Genomic DNA, 19,425 nt, shown 5'->3' on the forward strand with positions numbered 1-19,425 from the left:
AAAAATTACCCAACTAAGGGTCTACTTTCCTCTCATAAACTGGGAACCTATACAAGTTAGGAATAGAACTTATAAGTTCTCTTAACTACTTTGTCATACCAGCTAGAAACCAAGGTAACCACTATCATCCATTCACGACAAGTTTTCAATTACTTTTAGCATGTACACATCTCATTCAACACCAAGCATAATCGGCAATTGTACATTAACACAAGTTTTTCCATCGGCAAAGAATAAAAGGATTATGTCGACTGTTTCATTACACCAACTAACTTTGAGTTATAACGGTTCACATCACCTTAATATAAAGCGACGATTCACACTTAATGTTGATGTAGTGCTAATATGACGACAAGGACGAATCTTAAAGTTATCACATCGCAATATCATTTATTATATTCTCCAAGGCTAGAAAGAACTAAAATCAAGACATCATACAAGTAACTTTAATAATTCTCAACAGTTGACACTATGTTCATGGCTTATTACAATTATGTATTTATGATTTCAATAACAACCTAATGAGGTATTAGTAACTCTCACAATTAAATCACTAACAATTAGCAACTACAACTCCCAATTAACAACCAAACCATTTCTATAGTCAACTATAATCAAAATCATTACTAATTACCACAGCAATAATCAACCAAGTCTTAAAACAGCTTATAAGGTTATTCAATTAATCACCACACCACCAAAGTAGCATACAAAACACACACTACTAGTAATCTCATTTCTAAATCAAACTCTAATTATTTCATGTTCAAAGATAACACTATTTCTATTACCTATGATAAGATTAAACCATAATACACAATCAACACACATCCCATAATTTCTATTCACACTTCAAACCTTAAATCATGAATATGTTCAATTCATCAATCAAACTCTTACGCACAAAAGAATTCAATAAAAAATAACACAAAAATCAACATCACACTTATAAACTTTATAAAACTTTTAATTGAAATCGTTATTGCTATTATCATTATTATTATTATTATTATTATTATTATTATTATTATTATTATTATTATTATTATTATTTGTATGTTTATTTATTTATTTATTTTTATCTCGATTCATCTTGCGAGACCCAACTAAGAGACTCACCTTCGTGGGCTCACACATTTTAATAAATAATCATTTTCATTCGAACCTCTTTATTTAAGAAATCGTAACTATATTTTTAACTTTTATATATATATATATATATATATATATATATATATATATATATATATATATATATATATATATATATATATATATATATATATATATATATATATATATATATATATTTTAAGTTAACATTTAAATTCATGTATGCAAGTAATTTATTAAAACTAATTCAGAAATAATTAAATATACTTGTAAAATCTTTAAAAACTATTAAAATATTAAATAATTACGTCATTAAAATCTCGGGGTGTTACAGCCACGTTAGAACTCATACAAGATAAAAAAAAAACTCAGCAAAAACCATATAAAATAACGTGTAGAATAATATTCAAAATTATTCCTATTTTAAGCATTAATTTAAATTGTCATTTGTTATTTATAGTATCAATTTAAAATATCTCCTTATTTATAGGAAACTCTTTGATTAACTTAATAACTCATTTTAAATTTAAATATTAACGTGTACTAATAATAACAAAACGTGTTTAGCTTGTACTATGGATATTTAATCATCCAACTATTTTAAGCACATATTTTAAATTCAAATAAAATATTCAAACGTTAATAACAAACGTATATACAAACTTAATTTGAATATTTTAACCTACTGAAATAATTCAAAATTAATTTTAATGAATCTTGACCTATTAAAATATTTCAAAGTTAATTTTAATAAACCTTGACCTATTAAAATATTTCAAAGATAATCACGAACCTAACCTTATTATAAACATAATCACTTTCAAGACACTGAAACTAATTTCAAGACTTATAAATTCAACTTAAAGATAAGCTTAAGTTATTTAAGCATATTCCAACAATTCGGACTTAAACATATGTATCAATTATTAAATTTATATCTAATATGATTTTACACCAACTTAAACAACTAAATGTAATTACTTAATTTATTTGTTTAATCAATATGTATTTTGAATTATCATCATTTAAGAGAGTTGAGTCTTCACTTTAAAATGAAAGAAGTTGGGAAGCTCTTCTATAATTTTCTCCTTATATTGCAAGATTGCGACTAATTCTCTCACCTCTTCTACAATCAAATTTCATTAGTTTCCTATCTAATTAGTTACATTTGTTTTTCTACTTTGATTTTTATTCTCTATTAATTATTTACCTTCAATCCAAATATGCCCTAAGTAATTACTTGAACCACCTATAAATATTTTTTTTTTTCGAGTTTTAGATGTTGAAAACCTTATCCAAAATTACTTTTTGGGCATGGACAAGTCTAAAAACTTGAAAATGTATCATGATCCAAAACTCAACCAATGCAAATAGAAGATCTCATTACTCATTAAATGACTTTCACCTAAGCAAAGTTCAAATGATAGTTTTACACAACATTTTGTTCGCTCCCTTGTAACAACAAAGAGGAATTTTGATTCCCAACGAATATTATATTATATTTAAACCATTAAGTCCATCCACAAAGAGTAAAAAAAATTGCATTTTATTTATACGAAATTGAATTACAAAGAAATTTCAACAATGTAAAAAGAAATGATAAAATGAAATACAGATGTAACAGCGCAAGACAATTAACTTAATCATACATATTTCCCTGTATTTGCAGGATAGTTAATGCAGTCAAGTGTGATTAATGGTTGATCACTTGTTTTTGGTAGGATAAGAAGCCATCTTATTAATACCACATTTCCCTTCTGACTTTCCTGTATTCCTCTTCATCCTAATGAACCCTTTCTCTCCCCATTTACTTCCCCAAGAGTTCTTCACTATGATGTAATCCAAGCCCTTACTTGATCCATATCCAACGGCTGCTACTCCATGATCCAATGCTGTCCCACAATGTCCATCAAAAACACCCTACATTTGTATTTTTAAAGTCAACCAATATTAGATAATTAACAAGTCAAGGTACCAATTCAATCAAAACGTTACAGAATGTTTTCCTTCAAACCAAACAAATGATAAGATAAGATAAGATAAATTACCCCGCTGTAGAATTGAAAGTCTCTACCAGAGGCTTCAATAGCAACACTAACTGGCTGATGAGCCAGTGCTTTGATTAGGCTTGTTTCGTCATTAGCCGGGACATCATGGTACCCATCAATAGTGATCACTTTATTCACATCCTTGCTACTATCACAAGTGCCTTCCTCCATAAGGTAAGGGTAGTCATCTTCCTTACGAAGTCCATTGTTACCAATTATGTATTGGAAAGCATAGTCCATCAAACCTCCATTGCAACCATTGTTGTATGTTGTGTCACAATCTATCAATTCTTGCTCCGAAAGTGATGTCAAGTTCCCTGTCACGATCTGGTTGATTCCTTCTACTGCTGCCACTGTCGAAAATGCCCAGCAACTACCTGTATAACAATGTTAAATAAGTCCTTAGTCTTAATCAGTGCAATATGATTCGCAATTAATTCGCTTTATAGATTCGCAATTTGCTCAAAATGACCCTAAAATAGCCCAAAACCGACCATAATTTGCTTTTTTTTGATTCGCGATTCGTAAGGAGATTAGTGAATCATGTGACAGTGGTGTTAATCTCAACTCAACCTAAGTATATAGATCAGAGTCGGCTGCACGAACCAAATCTAAAGCATTAATGTGACAAGTATACATACCACAAGAACCTTGATTTTTGACAGGAGTGACAGCACCCTTTTTCCTCCAATCAACAGATTTGGGCAGGGCCTCAAATTGGACATCCTTATAACTGAACTCAGAGGCCTTACCACTTTTGGGCAAGTCAGCCTTAAGCCCCAAATACTTTTGCTTGAACTCATCATGAGTCATATCAGCAAACTCATTTAGGCCCAACCAATAATTATTATTCTTTTTGTTGGTCTCATCAATGTGATCTAAATTATCTCTAAACACCTCAAACCTATGCAACTTCTCTTCAATGCTGTGGTACATCTTGCCATGTCTCTCCATCCATGACTCAAATAGCCTTATTAACCTATCGATGCATGATAGATCATGAGCCGCATAGCCCAAGATCGAGAAATGGTGGTCGTCGTGTAGATGATCATTCCCGGCAATGGCACCCTTAGAGGCTAACAACGAGATCGTTAACGAAAGGACTATGTATCTTAAAAAAGCCATCATAGAACAGAATTGTTTCTTGTAAGTGCGTAGAAGAGTAACTTAATAATAGGAAATAGGGATGATAACATGAAGAAATGGAGCTGTATATTTATAGATTCATGAAAATAATAGTTACTAATACGGCCTATAATAATTTAGTTTATTGTAAGATAAAACTTGCTTTCAAGTAAAGTTGGTAATTTCTTGTCTGTTGGTCATACTGAGTCTTAAAGAATAGTTCTTGTGACAGCAAAAGCTTGGAGTCCAAGCATGGCTTTGTATAATGTAAAATGAACAATTTATATACATGGAACGACAGACTCATATAGCGATGTGCTTCTAATGAGCGATTTGTTATATAGATAATAAGTAAAGGAAACAACGCAATATAAAGTTTAAATTTAATTGTGAAAAATTATTTTCGAAAAATAATCTAACAACACATATTAAAATCATATAGAATTAATATGAAGATATAAATTGTACATTTAATATGCGAACATTGACTATTAGAGAATAAAGTACGGTTTTGGATTAATGAGATTGGACCAAATAGAATTAAATCTATAATTCTAAGAGGACACATAAAATAGATAAAAGATCAATTTAAAATAAATTAGTAATATTAAGGTGAAGTACTCTATCATCCTTAATAGTTAAATATTAGGGGTTATTTGAAAATAAGCTATCAAATTAGGATTTTAACCTTTTATTATAAATAGGTGTGGTAGTCAAATAGGAATAACTGACTAAAAGTGAAAATAGAAAAAAGTTGTTTCTACTTTCATTATTTTTCTCGGTGCTAGCACACTATTAATCTAAATTTAAGTGGACTAATTAGAAGTATCTAATCATACAATATACTAAAAAAATTGGAAAATTTCATGTGTCATCCTCATGGAACTCGACAAGATGAAATGATTTTATTGGTTGTTGGCTTACCTGGCAAGTAATTAACAAACCTGTCATTTTTAACTATTCCAAAAATTAATTAAATTGAGTTTTTTTTTTTTTTTTTTTTTTTTTTTTTTTTAACCATTTTTAAAAAAACAGAATAAACTAAATCATTATGGCTTAAATTGAGCTATATTAGATATATTATTTATTTAAATTTATTATACACCATACATCATACAATATACTAAAAAGACTAAATTTTCATGTGTCATCCTCATGGAGCTCGACAAGATGAAATGATTTTATTAAATAATGTTGGCTTACGTGGCAAGTAATTAATAAACCTGTCATTTTTAGCAATTCTAAAAATTAATTAAATTGAGTTTTTTTACCATTTTTTAAAACAGAACAAACTAAATCATTATGACTTAAATTGAGCTATATTAGATAAATTATTTATTTAAATTTATTATACACCGTACATTCAACATACTTATAATTTAAATGACTTGAATATATGATACAATCTATTAAATAGACCGAAAATTTTCATCTTCATGCAGTTCATCAAGTCATACAATCTATTAAAAAATGGAAAATTTCACGTATCATCCTCATGAAGCTCGAGAAATCATACAATCGATTGACTGAAAAATTTCACGTCACATCCTCATGAAGCTCGACAAGATGGAATGATTTTATTGGTTAATTTTGGTTCACGTGGCAAGTGATTAATCAACATGTTATTTTTAGTTATTCTAAAAATTAATTAAATTGACTTTATTACTATTTTTAAAAACATAATAAACTGAATGATTATTGCTTAGATTGAGTTATATTAGATAATTTATTAATGTGAATTTATTATATACTATAAATTTACCATCTTCATAAACTAAATAATTTGAATATCATCACATACATCATATCATACAATCTATTAAAAAGACCGGAAAATTCCAAAAGATAAACTAAATTTACCATCTTCATTTATAATATACATATTTATTTTCTTGAGTGCTACATGTTTAACAATTGTTGTTATATATTTTTCACATTTTACATCTATGAGTTCCTACATTTGTACCATGTAAAGTGATCAATGTCTATTTTATACTAAGATCAGTGAATTGATTTTCAAATTCAAATATATGAATTTACTTTATTATTTTAAAATTCTTATTTAATATTTAAACTACTAAAGTTAAAAAAATGTTAGTTTGCTAAATAATTATTTTATTGTCTTAAAATAAATTATGTAAAGTTGAATCATAAATATTTATATAATTATTTAATTTAGAAAATAACTAAAATCTGAATAAAACTAATAATAACAAATGAAAAGTAGTGTTTTTTTATGAGAATGATATTTGACTATCTCTGAAATGAAATATCATTCTCATAATAATAATAATTGTTTCGATTGTGAAACGAGGAAGTATAAAAGACACTTAAAATACCTGGAGATAGGTGGAAGTGTGATCAAGAGGAGCAACTTGTGGAAGGAAGCGGCTTGAATTCCTGCGAAACAACACGTTAGCCTTGTCCGGGGGGTGATCTCCCGGAAAACCCCTCCGACGCTCAAGTTAGAACGTGGATATGATAATATGTAGTGAGTGATTATAAACTGAATGCGAGATATTGCGGTGGATGTTACTGAATTTTGGTAGGCTAATGGAGTTGAAAAGGAAGTAGAGAATAAGTAAGGCTCTTGTAGATTATTTTTCAGATGTCCCCTCCTCTCTGATGTCTGTCCCTTTTTATAATGCTCAAGGAGGAAGTTACATCAGAGAGTGGGAGTTGAAGATCATGGGAGACATGGGCAGTTAGTTCCCATGGAAGAAGGATTACCATGCAATTAAGGGGAAGTGGAAAGTTACCAAACAAGGAGAACCATGCATTGTGGGAGAGTGGGGAGGTGAGTCAACTTGATGGTCATTCCCTTATGGGAAGTTAGGGTTTTTAGAGATAATTGGCCCATGGGCCATTCAAGGAAGATGGGGAATCCAGAAAAAGCCCGTTGACCAAAAGTCAAAGTCAACCCGAAAGGTCAAGGGGTACTTAAGTAATATAACGTGAATAATTTAAATAAATAAATAAATAAATAATACCATGACAATAATAATAATAATAATAATAATAATAATAATAATAATAATAATAATAATAATAATAATAATAATAATAATAATATTAAATATATTAATAATAATAGGAGGAGTGATAATAATAACAAGTGTGAGAAGATTCACTATAAATTCATCCCATTTGCTTTCTCCACCTTCGAAGAGTTAGGTGAAGACGTGCTTGATTGATTATCAAGAATTTTATCGTTTTCTTTGAGTAACTCAAGTAGCACCAAATATAAGCCATACATCTTTCATAAACTAGTTTTTGTATTCAAAAGGGTATGGGTGATCAGTTTGTTGCTCATCTCCTTATCAATTTCTTGTAAAATTTTTCTTTATGAAATGAATTACCCTTATAATAAAAAAAATAAAATTAATACAATAACAATAACAATAACAATAACAATAACAATAACAATAATAATAATAATAATAATAATAATAATAATATGCTTATGATTTTATGAACAATTATTCTTTTAACAAATTAAAACTTTGTAAAAGAATCAAGGACTTACGATTTTTAAAATTTTAGGATTGAATTGCACAATTAAACACCAAAAACAACACTTAAAATTTTTTTTCTCACTTTTATTTTTTTTTCTCTAAATGGCCAAAAATATGGAGAAAAATGGTGAGGAAATTTCTGAATTTTTTTAGTAAAATTCAAATGTCTATTGACTCTTTAAAGCCTAATTAAGAGTGTTTAAACCTTACGTTAATTACCTAGCTTAATTACCATAACTTTTGCAAATTAGAGAGGAATAATATGACTCCTCTAAATCCTCCAAGTGACCGGCCTTTATTTATTTATTTATTTTAATTTAATTAAGTGATTATCCGTTTTAATTGTTAGACGCAAGAATCGTTAGGCGATAAACTTGTTACGCTACGAGACGTCGCACAACAAAGGTATACTCGAATAATAATTAATATATTTAGTCGACTAATTTATTAAATAATGAATTAAGTTTTTGTAATCAATATTTTAATAGGGTGTTACAACAACGGATAAATATACTTAATTTTAACTAAAAAACAACTTGACCATTTTAAAACATAAGAACCAATTTATTTATAGAAAAATTGTTTTTATTTATTAGACTACTAGTATAATAACCTGTGCAATGCACAAATATTTAAATATATATTCACATGTAAAAAAACATTATCTATAGTTTTTTATTTAAATTATTACAATAAAAATTAAGATTAGTTTATAATTAATTAACCTGTATTTAATCTTTAAAAAATATACTTAAAATAGTAAAGATATATAATGTTGTAATTATACCACTTTCGAAAACTTTACTAAACAATTTGTTATAGGGACTTTAATTGTCACAAATGATCTTTGATATGGTAATTAATAATTATTTTTGTTCAATTTTAAATAGATTTTATATTCTAGTTGTAAAGTTAATGCCACATAAGCACAATACGTATAATACTTTTTCATTTGGCAAGAATACTATAAACATAACATTTGTATGATATAATTTGTTCCTGGCACTTGTATCAAGCTAGTAGTATAGGCATAAGCACATTGACAAAACTTGGACATACGTACAATATTCCCTTGTTTAGTAGCTTCCACTTATACTAGAGTGTGGGGGTCCAATGCAACGTGTATGTATTTTTATCCTTATTAATTATAGCAAAGAGTAAATGTGTTTAAATAGAATTAATGATATGATATTTACCCAACTTGTAATCAAACCCAATTTTAACTTGATTTCAAAATAAATTTTAAATTATGTAAAAATCAATATTGACACAACAATCAGATGATCGGAATGGAAATCTCTAACAAAGAAGTTAATTCTTGACACAAGATAGATCCGATGATCGGAACGAAGATCTCTAACAAAGAGGTTAATTCTTGACACAAAATCGATCCGGTGATCGAAATAAAGATGTCTAAGAAATATACATAATTTAATGAGCTATTCTATTATAATCTATAATAATCCGGTTTTTAGCCCATTAAATAGCTGACACATCCAAAACAAAAAAACCAGATATTTAACCTATCGAAATAATGGACAATTTTATTAACTCAAAATCTGATTAAAATTAGTAATTCATAACCCACAAATTTACAATAATGTCCAAATATATTAGTGATTTTATCCTCGATTACGCTATGAACTCTGAACGTCTTATGCCAAGTGTCTTGCTTATTACTTTTCTAACCCTCCATTTAAAAAAATTTCTACATTTTAAAAATACGAACCAATTAATTGTTAATAATGTATTGCCTCATTCGAAAGTCCACTTATTACATACCTTATTACTTCTGGAGTTGATATTCTGGAGTTGGCGCCAAAAACACCATTATAACAGGTACTTCATAAATAGCTGATAATGAATAAATCTTGCTATTTTCCACGACTTGGTGCTTGGGGAACCTAAATAGCCGAAAATGATTTAAGTATTGTTCTGGGTAATTGCGTTCCCCAATGGGTTTGATTTGAGAACTTCCTTCCTATTTAAACAGATTTAATATTCTAGAGGTTCAGGAATCAGTATAATATACCAATACAAACATGGCCTTTTGAGGTTAGTTCTCTTATTTTTATTTCTTATAATAATATAACTTTTATATGTATTAAAATTAAATTTTGTCCATTCATCAACTAAATTACTAGTATTTGTTATTATGATTATATGATTTATACTATACATTTATATTTTATATAATTTGTGGGTGTTTGGATTGTTGTGTTTTTAGGAGTTCAAATTAAAGAAGGAACACCCTTTACTCTTTCATCTCATAATTCTCACGGACGACTGAAAATTACCCAGGTGATCGAATAAAACTTTTGAAGCTGTATTAGTTCACCTTTTTTAATTTAATTATAATTATAATTATTAATATCATTTATCCTCCATAAATTTGAATATTGAGGTTTGTAGGCTACCCTTGGAATGGGTAGTAATGAAGATAAGACGATGGTAAAATGCAGTGTGGGAAGAAAGAGTCCTATTATGGTATGCTGTTTAATTCCAGAAGTAACAGAGTCATGTCAATTAGATCTGGAGTTTGAAGAAGCTGAACAAGTAACATTCTCCGTTATTGGTCGTCGTAACGTCTACCTCTCTGGTTACTTTCTACACAATGCTTCACGTAATTTGGTGGGAGACAATAAAAACTATCCTCTCTCGAGTCTCAATTCTCAAAACAATTATTATATTCATTTTCGTTGAGATTCATCAACTAAAATGCATTTCAAACAAGCTTGTGTGTGTCCATATGGTATGTAAAGAAATTTCGTTATTTATCTTTATTATGTACCAATTAGCACACATTTCTATATTAATTATGATCGCTTTGAATAAGCTTATTGTGTTTGTGTGTTACATTTTACGCTATATATTACTTTTTACGCAATGCAATGCGTAATTTTAATTATATCTTAAATTATGCACTCAACTAAAAATTATAAAAAATTGATATTATGAAAGTATTCAATTATTTGGGAAGTATATATTTATATTATGCAGTTTATTCTATTACCCTAATTAGTGTTATAGAATATTTAGTTTCCTAGAATAATTATCAGTATTCTTGTATATAATGAAGGGTGATTTACTCCTAAAACTGTTTTAAAAGCAGAATTCATAAACCCTAATTTTCACTGCCTTAAAATCTTCATGGTATCAGAGCCTTAGGGTTTAGATCCGGAAAGGTCTCATCATCTATCGTATCTTACCTGCAAATGGCCAATTTCGCAGAAGAACAAACATAGAAAACCCTAATGTCCATGGAACAGTTGGAACAGATGTTTCGAATGTTTCAAAAACTCAACAAAACAAATCATCAAACAGAAAACCCAACCTCTGTCAAAATTTCAGAGAAACTCACATATCACAATTACACAAAATGGTGCAAATTAATGCACATAGCCATTGGAGGTTGAGGGCGGCTCAGCCACATCACTGTCGCCCCTCCACCACCATCAGACCCCAATTACGTTCAGTGGGAACAAAGAGATGCCATGGTCATAGCGTGGATAATTGAGAATATAGATGGAGTGATTGTCAATCAATTCCTGGACTATACGACTGCACATAGTTTATGGCTAGGAATCGAAAACCTTTTGGGATGTGGAAGGGATGAACTTCAGATTTTTGACCTCAGTTCAAAGGCAGCGACGATGAAACAAGATAATGACACCATCAAAGTTTACTACGATAAACTTAACATACTATGGAAAGAAATCGACCGGAGAATGTTGAACCCAATGACATGCTCAAAGGACATAACAGAATTCAATAAAGACATACAGAGACAGAGGCTTTACCAATTCCTTACTGGGATTCATGACAGTCTAGACAAAGAAAGGAAAGACATTCTCAACAGTGAACCCTTACCAACGGTGGAGACGGCCTATGCTACAATCAGACGGGAAATAACACGCCGGAGGATTATGAACGGCGTCTCATCACCGGGAACAAGTCCCTCAGAGATTGGATCGGGCTTAGCCACAAGAAACAAAACTTTCCAGAAAAGCCGAGAAGAGGAGACGGGAGAAAACCCCGATGTACTCATTGTGGTGGTTCAAGGCATACAAAGGACGGATGCTTCAAGCTTGTGGGATACCCGGATTGGTGGGACGATCTACAGAAACGGAAAGCCGCCACCAAGGCACCGGCAAGCCGGACCGGCGGCAAGGCTCACCTAACTACTGCCGATCAACCAGGTACATCATGTAAGAAATCAGGTAAAGGAAGTGACTGGTGCAAAGGGGAAGGACAAACAGTAGCCACAGAAAAGATAGATAAGAACGGTGAGAAACAGAGAAGGGAAGAGAGAGAAATTCTAGCCGTCAGGTTTGGGGAAGGGGAAACCCTTACTCCCTAAAACCCACCTATTTATAATCCCAAAACCCTAAACCCAACTCCACAACCCATAAGCCCAAACCCAATCATAAAGCTCACAAACCCAATCATAAAGCCCACAACGTGTTGTAGCCCACACCACAAAATTTTCACAAGCCTTCTTAGCCATAAACGTAACTCTCAATGGATATTTGACTGCGGGGCAACGTAATGGGGAATATGTACCAGTTGACCAAGCTGGACCACTCAATATCTCTCCTTCTCTTCATCTTAAAAATTGTTTGTTAATTTCCAGTTTATCTCATAAATTACTATCGGTTAGTCATTTAACCAAGGAATTAAACTGTACTGTGCTTCTAACCTCTGAAAATTGTGTTGTGCAGGATGCTCAGACCAGGACGATCATTGGGCGTGGTACTGAACGAGGTGGGTTGTACTATGTCGATGAGGTAATTCAAATTAGTGGTGCAATGCTTGCTCATGGATCTCCTGCTCACCAATTGTGGACTTTGCATCGTCGTTTAGGTCATCCGTCCTTAGGGTATCTGAAACGACTTTTTCCTTCTCTTAATAATTGTACTACATCCCTAGACTGTGAAACTTGTGTACTGGCTAAGAGTCATAAACATTCCTATTTTCCTAGTAATACTCGTGCTCCTAACTCATTTGATGTTATACATTCTGATTAGACCTGTCAAACAGGTCGGACGGGTCGGGTTGTATAAAAATATTTTCGGGTTTGGGTTGAACGGGTTTAAAAAATTACGGTTTCGGGTTTTGACTACCTTGTTTAAGACCCTAAGTTGTCGGGTTCGGGTTGACTCAACGGGTTTTGCACTTTTTTGAAAAAATAATTTACGTAAGTGATAATATATTAATATGTATATGTACCTATTACGATAATATTCAATAGTTGGTTCCAGGATACAAGAACATCATAACTACATCATATTGGCTATGAAATCAGTAAGTTTTGAACCCAAATTCTCTGCAAGATTTTAAAGAAAAAGGATTCAGTAAAAAAGTTTAACCAAATTTGCTTCTCCAACAAATGTCCACTGAATATTTTGGGCATTCAGAAAGATAATTTCAGATTTACACGTCACTACTATATTTCAAAATTACATGGGATGTGTGGATGTGCCTATGTTTTAGCAATAATCAACATGGCTCTGAATCAGCAAACATGGCTCAGCAAAAATGGGATATGCAAATATTTACTTACAATCCAGAACAATTTTATTAATGGGCACAACAAAAACAAACAGGAAAGCTACCAAAATAAGATCAAACAACAAAAACCAAGCACCAAAATATAATTAAATTTAAACAATTTCTTCGAAAAACAAAAACCTCGAAGAAGCTACCCCAGAAAAAGTCAAGAGGAAGATGACGGCGAGTGAGGAACAGGAAAGCGATCTTAGGAGGACCAACGAAGAAACTGGAACCTACACGCCGAGAATTCGCGAGGAATTCGAAGAAAACATCGATTCATACTGAAATTGCCAGAATTCGAATACGCAAACTAAAATTAACTACAAGTCAACAAGTAAACAAATGAAATTGGTACTTTAAATTACCTTCTTGAGGAGTGGGAAATGATAAAGAAGAAAAGAATTGTCCAAGAGGTGATGGCGAACACCCTTTTCATGGGAACGGAGAGCGGCGGCGGCTACTACTTGAAGCTCGACGTCCCATAGATTTAGGGCTGATGATGACTGGGAACGGAGATGATGAAGAAGAAGGAAGGCTAAGGATGAAGAAGAAGGAATGAGAACTGCAGATTAGGGCCGGCTGACTGGCTGAGGAATGATATGAGGCTGAAATAGTGAAATGAAATGAAGCACCTTTCCTCTTTTAATTTTTAAATTCCATGCATGGGGACTAGCCCCACATATGGACTCTCATGGTTTTACATATTTTGTGTTATTTGTTGATGATTGTTCTCAAATGTGCTGGGTTCATTTTTTTAAACACAAATATGAAGTCTTTGATGTCTTTGTGAAATACTATAACGTGATCCTTATTCAAATCCATGCAAAACCTAAAATTCTTCGCTCAGATAATGGTGGTGAATATATCTCTGTTGCAATGAAACAATTCTTTTGTGATTATGGTCTCGTTCATCAAACTTCTTGCCCAGACACCCCACAACAAAATGGGGTTGCTGAACGCAAAAACCTTACCCTTCTTGAAATCGCCAGGGCTCTCATGTTTGAGACTCATATACCTATCTGTTTTTGGCCTGAGACTATTGCTACTGCCACCTATCTTACAAACCGTCTTCCCACTAAAATCCTCAATTTTCAGACACCTTTTCCCACCCTCAATACCTTTACTCCTGTTCCGTCCTTTCATTCTCTTCCACCTCGCATATTTGGGTGTGTTGTATATGTCCACCTTTCCTCTAGGGTACGAAACAAATTTGAACCATGGGCAGTCAATTGTGTGTTTCTTGGGTATGACACTACACAAAAGGGCTATCGATGTTATGATCCTGTCCATAATAAACTTTATACCACCATGGATTATGACTTTTTTGAACACTCTTCCTACTATACCTAGCCTCGATCTCAGTGGGAGAGTATAAGTGAGGATCTTAGCTGGTTAATTCATCCCTTAGCTGATAGTCGAGATCCCAAAGAACAAGTAGGCACTACCATTGATATTACCACTGACATTGTTACTGAACCATCTCCTCAGACAACTCCAGTCTCTGAGCATCCGGCCGAACAAGAGGTAACACCAGGTTCTCCTGTCCCTTTCATTGATGTTGCTACTAGTGATGTTGTGCGAAGTAATGTGGTTGTTCCCAGGAAATATGATTTGCTCCCTCGTAGTACAAGATGAATGCCTCCAAAAAGGTATGATCTTGAGTATGAATCCCAGAGGTCCCGGTTTCCTATTTGTAGACAGGATGATGAACAACTATCACAAACAGCTATTGCCTTCAATGAATCTCTCTATTCCAATGCTATTTCGAAAAGCACCAAGGAAGCCCTCCGTGAACTGAAGTGGAAACAAGCTATGGATGAGGAGATCATTGCTCTCCAGAAAAATGGGACATGGGAAAGATGCAGATTACCAGATCATAAGAAGACGGTTGGTTGTAAATGAGTTTTCTCATTCAAGTATCATGCTGATGGAACCATTGAGAGGTATAAAGCAAGGCTTCTTGCAAAAGGATACCTACAGACGTATGGGGTAGACTATTTAGAAACTTTCTCACATGTGGCTAAAATCGATACTATTCGAGTTCTCTTTTTGCTATAGCAACAAATAAAGAATGGCTTCTGTTTCAGTTTGATGTAAAAAATGCCTTCTTACATGGGGAAATTGAAGAGGAAGTATATATGAAGCCACCACAGCAATGAAACAATCTCCTAGGGCGTGGTTTGGGAGATTCACTACAGCAATGAAAATGTTTGGCTACAGACAGAGCAACTCAGACCACACCTTATTCCTCAGAAAGAATGGAAAACAAATTACATGCCTTGTGATCTATGTTGATGATATGGTCATTACTGGAAACGACTCTAAGGAAATTGATCGACTCAAGAGCAACATATTCCAAGAGTTTAAAATGAAGGATTTGGGGCAACTGAAATACTTCCTTGGGATAAAAGTTTTAAGATCAAGAAAGGGGATATTTATTAATCAGAGAAAGTATATTTTGGATCTCCTAGCAGAAGCAGGCATGTTAGATTGCAAATCGGCAAAGACTCCTATGGTAGCTAACTATGGTCTACAAATTGTTGAAGGGGCAGAAATGGCAGATCAGGATCGTTATAAAAGAATGGTTGGAAAACTGAACTATTTATCTCACACGAGACCAGATATCGTCTATGCGGTAGGGATTGTAAGTAAATTCATGCATCGACCTCAAGTGGAACACGTGGCAGCGGTTCTGAGGATCCTAAGATACTTATAGGGAACCAGTAATAAAGGAGTTTTCTACTCAAGAATGATAATCTTGATCTTATTAACTATACAGATGCAGATTGGGCTGGTGATCGGGACGATCGGAAGTCTAGCTCAGGATACTTCACTCTTGTAGGGGGTAATCTAGTCACTTGGAGGAGTAAAAAGCCGAAGGTTGTTGCCTTATCCAGTGCTGAAGCAGAATTCAGAGGAATAGCAAAAGGAATCACAGAGATTCTATGGATAAGGAAACTGTTAGGAGAACGGGGATGTCACCAGACACAGGCAAGTCTTCTATATTGTGACAGCAAAGCAGCAATAAGCATTTCCGAAAATCCAGCTCAACATGATCGAACAAAACATGTAGAGATTGATCGACACTTTATCAAGGAGAAGCTGGAAAATAAGATCATCCACCTTTCTTTTGTTAGATCAAAAGATCAACTCACTGACATTCTCACAAAGGCTGTTTTAGTAGAGGTATTCAATAGCACTTTATGCAAGTTAGGCATCAGTAATCCCATGACCTAACTTGAGGGGGAGTATGGGAAAGTATATATTTATATTATGCAGTTTATTCTATTACCCTAATTAGTGTTATAGAATATTTACTTTCCTAGAATAATATCAGTATTCTTGTATATAATGAAGGGTGATTTACTCCCAAAACTGTATTAAAAGCAGAATTCATAAACCCTAATTTTCACTGCCTTAAAATCTTCAAATCAAACAATTCAAACAAGATTCCAATTAATTATACCTTTTCTAACATATTAACCCGCAACATATAAAATATGCTTAAAAGATAAATAGTACTAATAATCCTTATATAGTGGCTATTTCATAACAATATTTATTGCTAATATCAAAATAGTATCTAGAGACTAGACTTTGCTGATTATTTATTGGTTCTTGCATTGTGATGTACAAGTAATATGGATTTCATGTTAATTACTTATTCTATGTGTAAGTTTTTCATTAATTTAATACTATTATTGTGATATTATTGCATCCTTTGTTTTGGTTCTACCTTTTGTGTTTGGAACTTTATGTGAAGTAGCACGAATCACTTGCACACATTTATCTACAAAGCATGATTGAACATTTTTGCTAATACTGAAGTTAGTGATATTATAGTTTAAATTAATTTACTTTTAAAATTTCATATTTAGAGGATTTTCTTCTAAAAAAATTACACTTTTTGTTTATTTTTTGTGGTGATTATTATGACTTATTGTCATTAATCATGGTATAATATATTGTGTTTTAAGAAGGGGCAATATGGTAATTTTAGACGTATGGTATAAGGTTTTAAAGGAAGAAGTCTCATTTTAAGACAAAAGAAAAAGTCGAGTCGGCTTTCCCCCTGGCCAAAGGGAAGCCGACTCGGCGGTATAGGCTGGAACATTTTCTTGTTTTGTTCCTCGGCATTTTTGATTAGTCTTAGGATTATATGTAAGTATTAGTCCCTATGTACTATAAATAGGGCTAAACACATAGATTAGGATGATTGCTTTCTTAACCTCATTGTTTTTTTTGTGTTCTTATTTGCTCTTAATTGTGGCTCTTGGTTGCACATATATTCAATTTTGTTTTGGAGCATTGTGTGAGTTGTGTTCTTGAGATTAAACTTTTGATCTTTTGGGTGTATTGTGGGTAATTTGTTTATTTTTTTTTCTTCTAAAGATTGAAAGAGAAACATAATAAATACTTGTTAAGCTAGGATTGATATTTATCCTTTTTTTTATTATTAAATTTAGACTTTAGATTTAGAAATAAAGGTAATCTAAAACAAACTACTTCCTCTGTTGGAATTTTGTGACTCGAACCGAGTCTAAGATCGATCTAAGATTAATCAAGTGTGGGCCAAACGGGCTAGATGCGCGGGTTGTGAAGATCTACGCGGGGCGCGGAGAAGCTTCTGTCTTGGGCAGAATGATGAGCGCATGCAGCAGAGTTCTATGTGGGGGGTGAAGCAGTGCGTTTTGTGCGGGATTTAGTTTTTCCACGTTCTTTTGACGGTTACTTAGTTTTTAGGCCGGTTTCTTTGTAATTGTTAACCTTTTTTCTTTGTTTTATGAGGTATACTGTATAAAGACCCCATTATTTTAGAATTAGGGTATGCAATGCATGTAACACAAAGTGAGGAAAAGTAGAAAAAGCTTGGAGAGCCGTTGTTGTGTGGCTTCTCGTTCATCTTGTAATCTCTCGGTTTATAGTGTAAAGTTTATTTTCGGTGCGGGTGGATGTAGCTATCACATTAATAGTGAACCACGTTAATCTTTCGGTGTGGTTTTCTTTATTGTTTGTTTGAATCTTTATTGTTTTCCGTAATTTGTTTCGATCTTTGCTTTCGTTGTCGTACAACATCCTCAACCATCTCAGCACTCCCCTCTCCTGAAATCACCATCCTTCTCACTCTACATAAACTGCACACCCCCGCAATCACCTTCCAGAAACTGTCATCCACCACTACCATTGAAGTAAATTAGGGCTAATGGAAGCTACTTTATAAAAATGTCGTTGTTCAAAGATTATTTTTTTTTAATTAAAAAAAGCAACAAATGAGACTTTTGAAAGTAAATTTTCGTATAGATTATGGTTTATTTCTTCATATCCAAAAATGAAATATTTAGCTTATTTGCTTTACTCCATCCTCCAAATTTGAATTATTGATACAGAATCAAACAAGAAACACAACACCAAAAAAGGCAGCTGTAAATGTTCTAAGAAAAGGTTATGAGTGATTCTGAAGATGGTCAAATGAAAGATGGTTGGTAAATTACTCCATCCTCCGGACTCATGGTTGGTAATGGTGGTTGAGTTGCTTAAGTTGCGTTCATGATTTGGGTGATTTACAGTTCTGTTTTGCTGGATATGAAACCCTAAATTTTGGTTACTTTTTTTTGTTTCTAGACAGTTTGTTTTGATGCTTCTTATGTCAACTTCTACTGGATGCTTCATCCCTATGTATGGGCAATGGGGAAAGCTTGTTATTGTTAATTTTTCAGATGAGTAATTTTTTAAACTTTTAGAATTATATATATTTACTAAACCTTTGAACAACTTATATTTTCCTTTGGTAGTTGGTGGGGGTGTGTTTAAGAAAAATTCTGTTTTATTATAAAATTTATTTTTCACTCAATATGTGAATTTACATTAATATTAAATTGAAGTTAAGAAATTGAGACTTAAATTGATTTCCATTAATATTACAGCAAAGAAATTTAGTATACATTGCAATAGTTAAAATACTATAATTATCATAAATTTGTGATGTCGATTAGAACAAATGTTAAAGGAGTTCAAATTTACACATCTACAAAGTAAACCCTCATTATTATAACCTTTCTAATGAGTTTCAT

General features: G+C 32.3%; 1 protein-coding gene across 1 annotated transcript; it reads right to left on the reverse strand.

Annotated features, from left to right (window-relative positions):
* Positions 1-2,636: 2,636 nt before the first annotated feature.
* Positions 2,637-4,358, reverse strand: LOC130799001 (cysteine protease XCP2-like). The gene is made up of 3 exons (XM_057662105.1): positions 3,803-4,358; positions 3,162-3,538; positions 2,637-3,033 (listed from the first exon to the last, which is right to left on the reverse strand). Exons 1-3 carry the CDS (start codon positions 4,287-4,289, stop codon positions 2,818-2,820), a joined length of 1,080 nt encoding a protein of 359 aa, XP_057518088.1. The 5' UTR covers positions 4,290-4,358; the 3' UTR covers positions 2,637-2,817.
* Positions 4,359-19,425: the final 15,067 nt, after the last annotated feature.

This window comes from Amaranthus tricolor, chromosome 13 (genome assembly GCF_026212465.1).
Source record: "Amaranthus tricolor cultivar Red isolate AtriRed21 chromosome 13, ASM2621246v1, whole genome shotgun sequence".
In the NCBI taxonomy this organism is placed as follows: domain Eukaryota; kingdom Viridiplantae; phylum Streptophyta; class Magnoliopsida; order Caryophyllales; family Amaranthaceae; genus Amaranthus; species Amaranthus tricolor.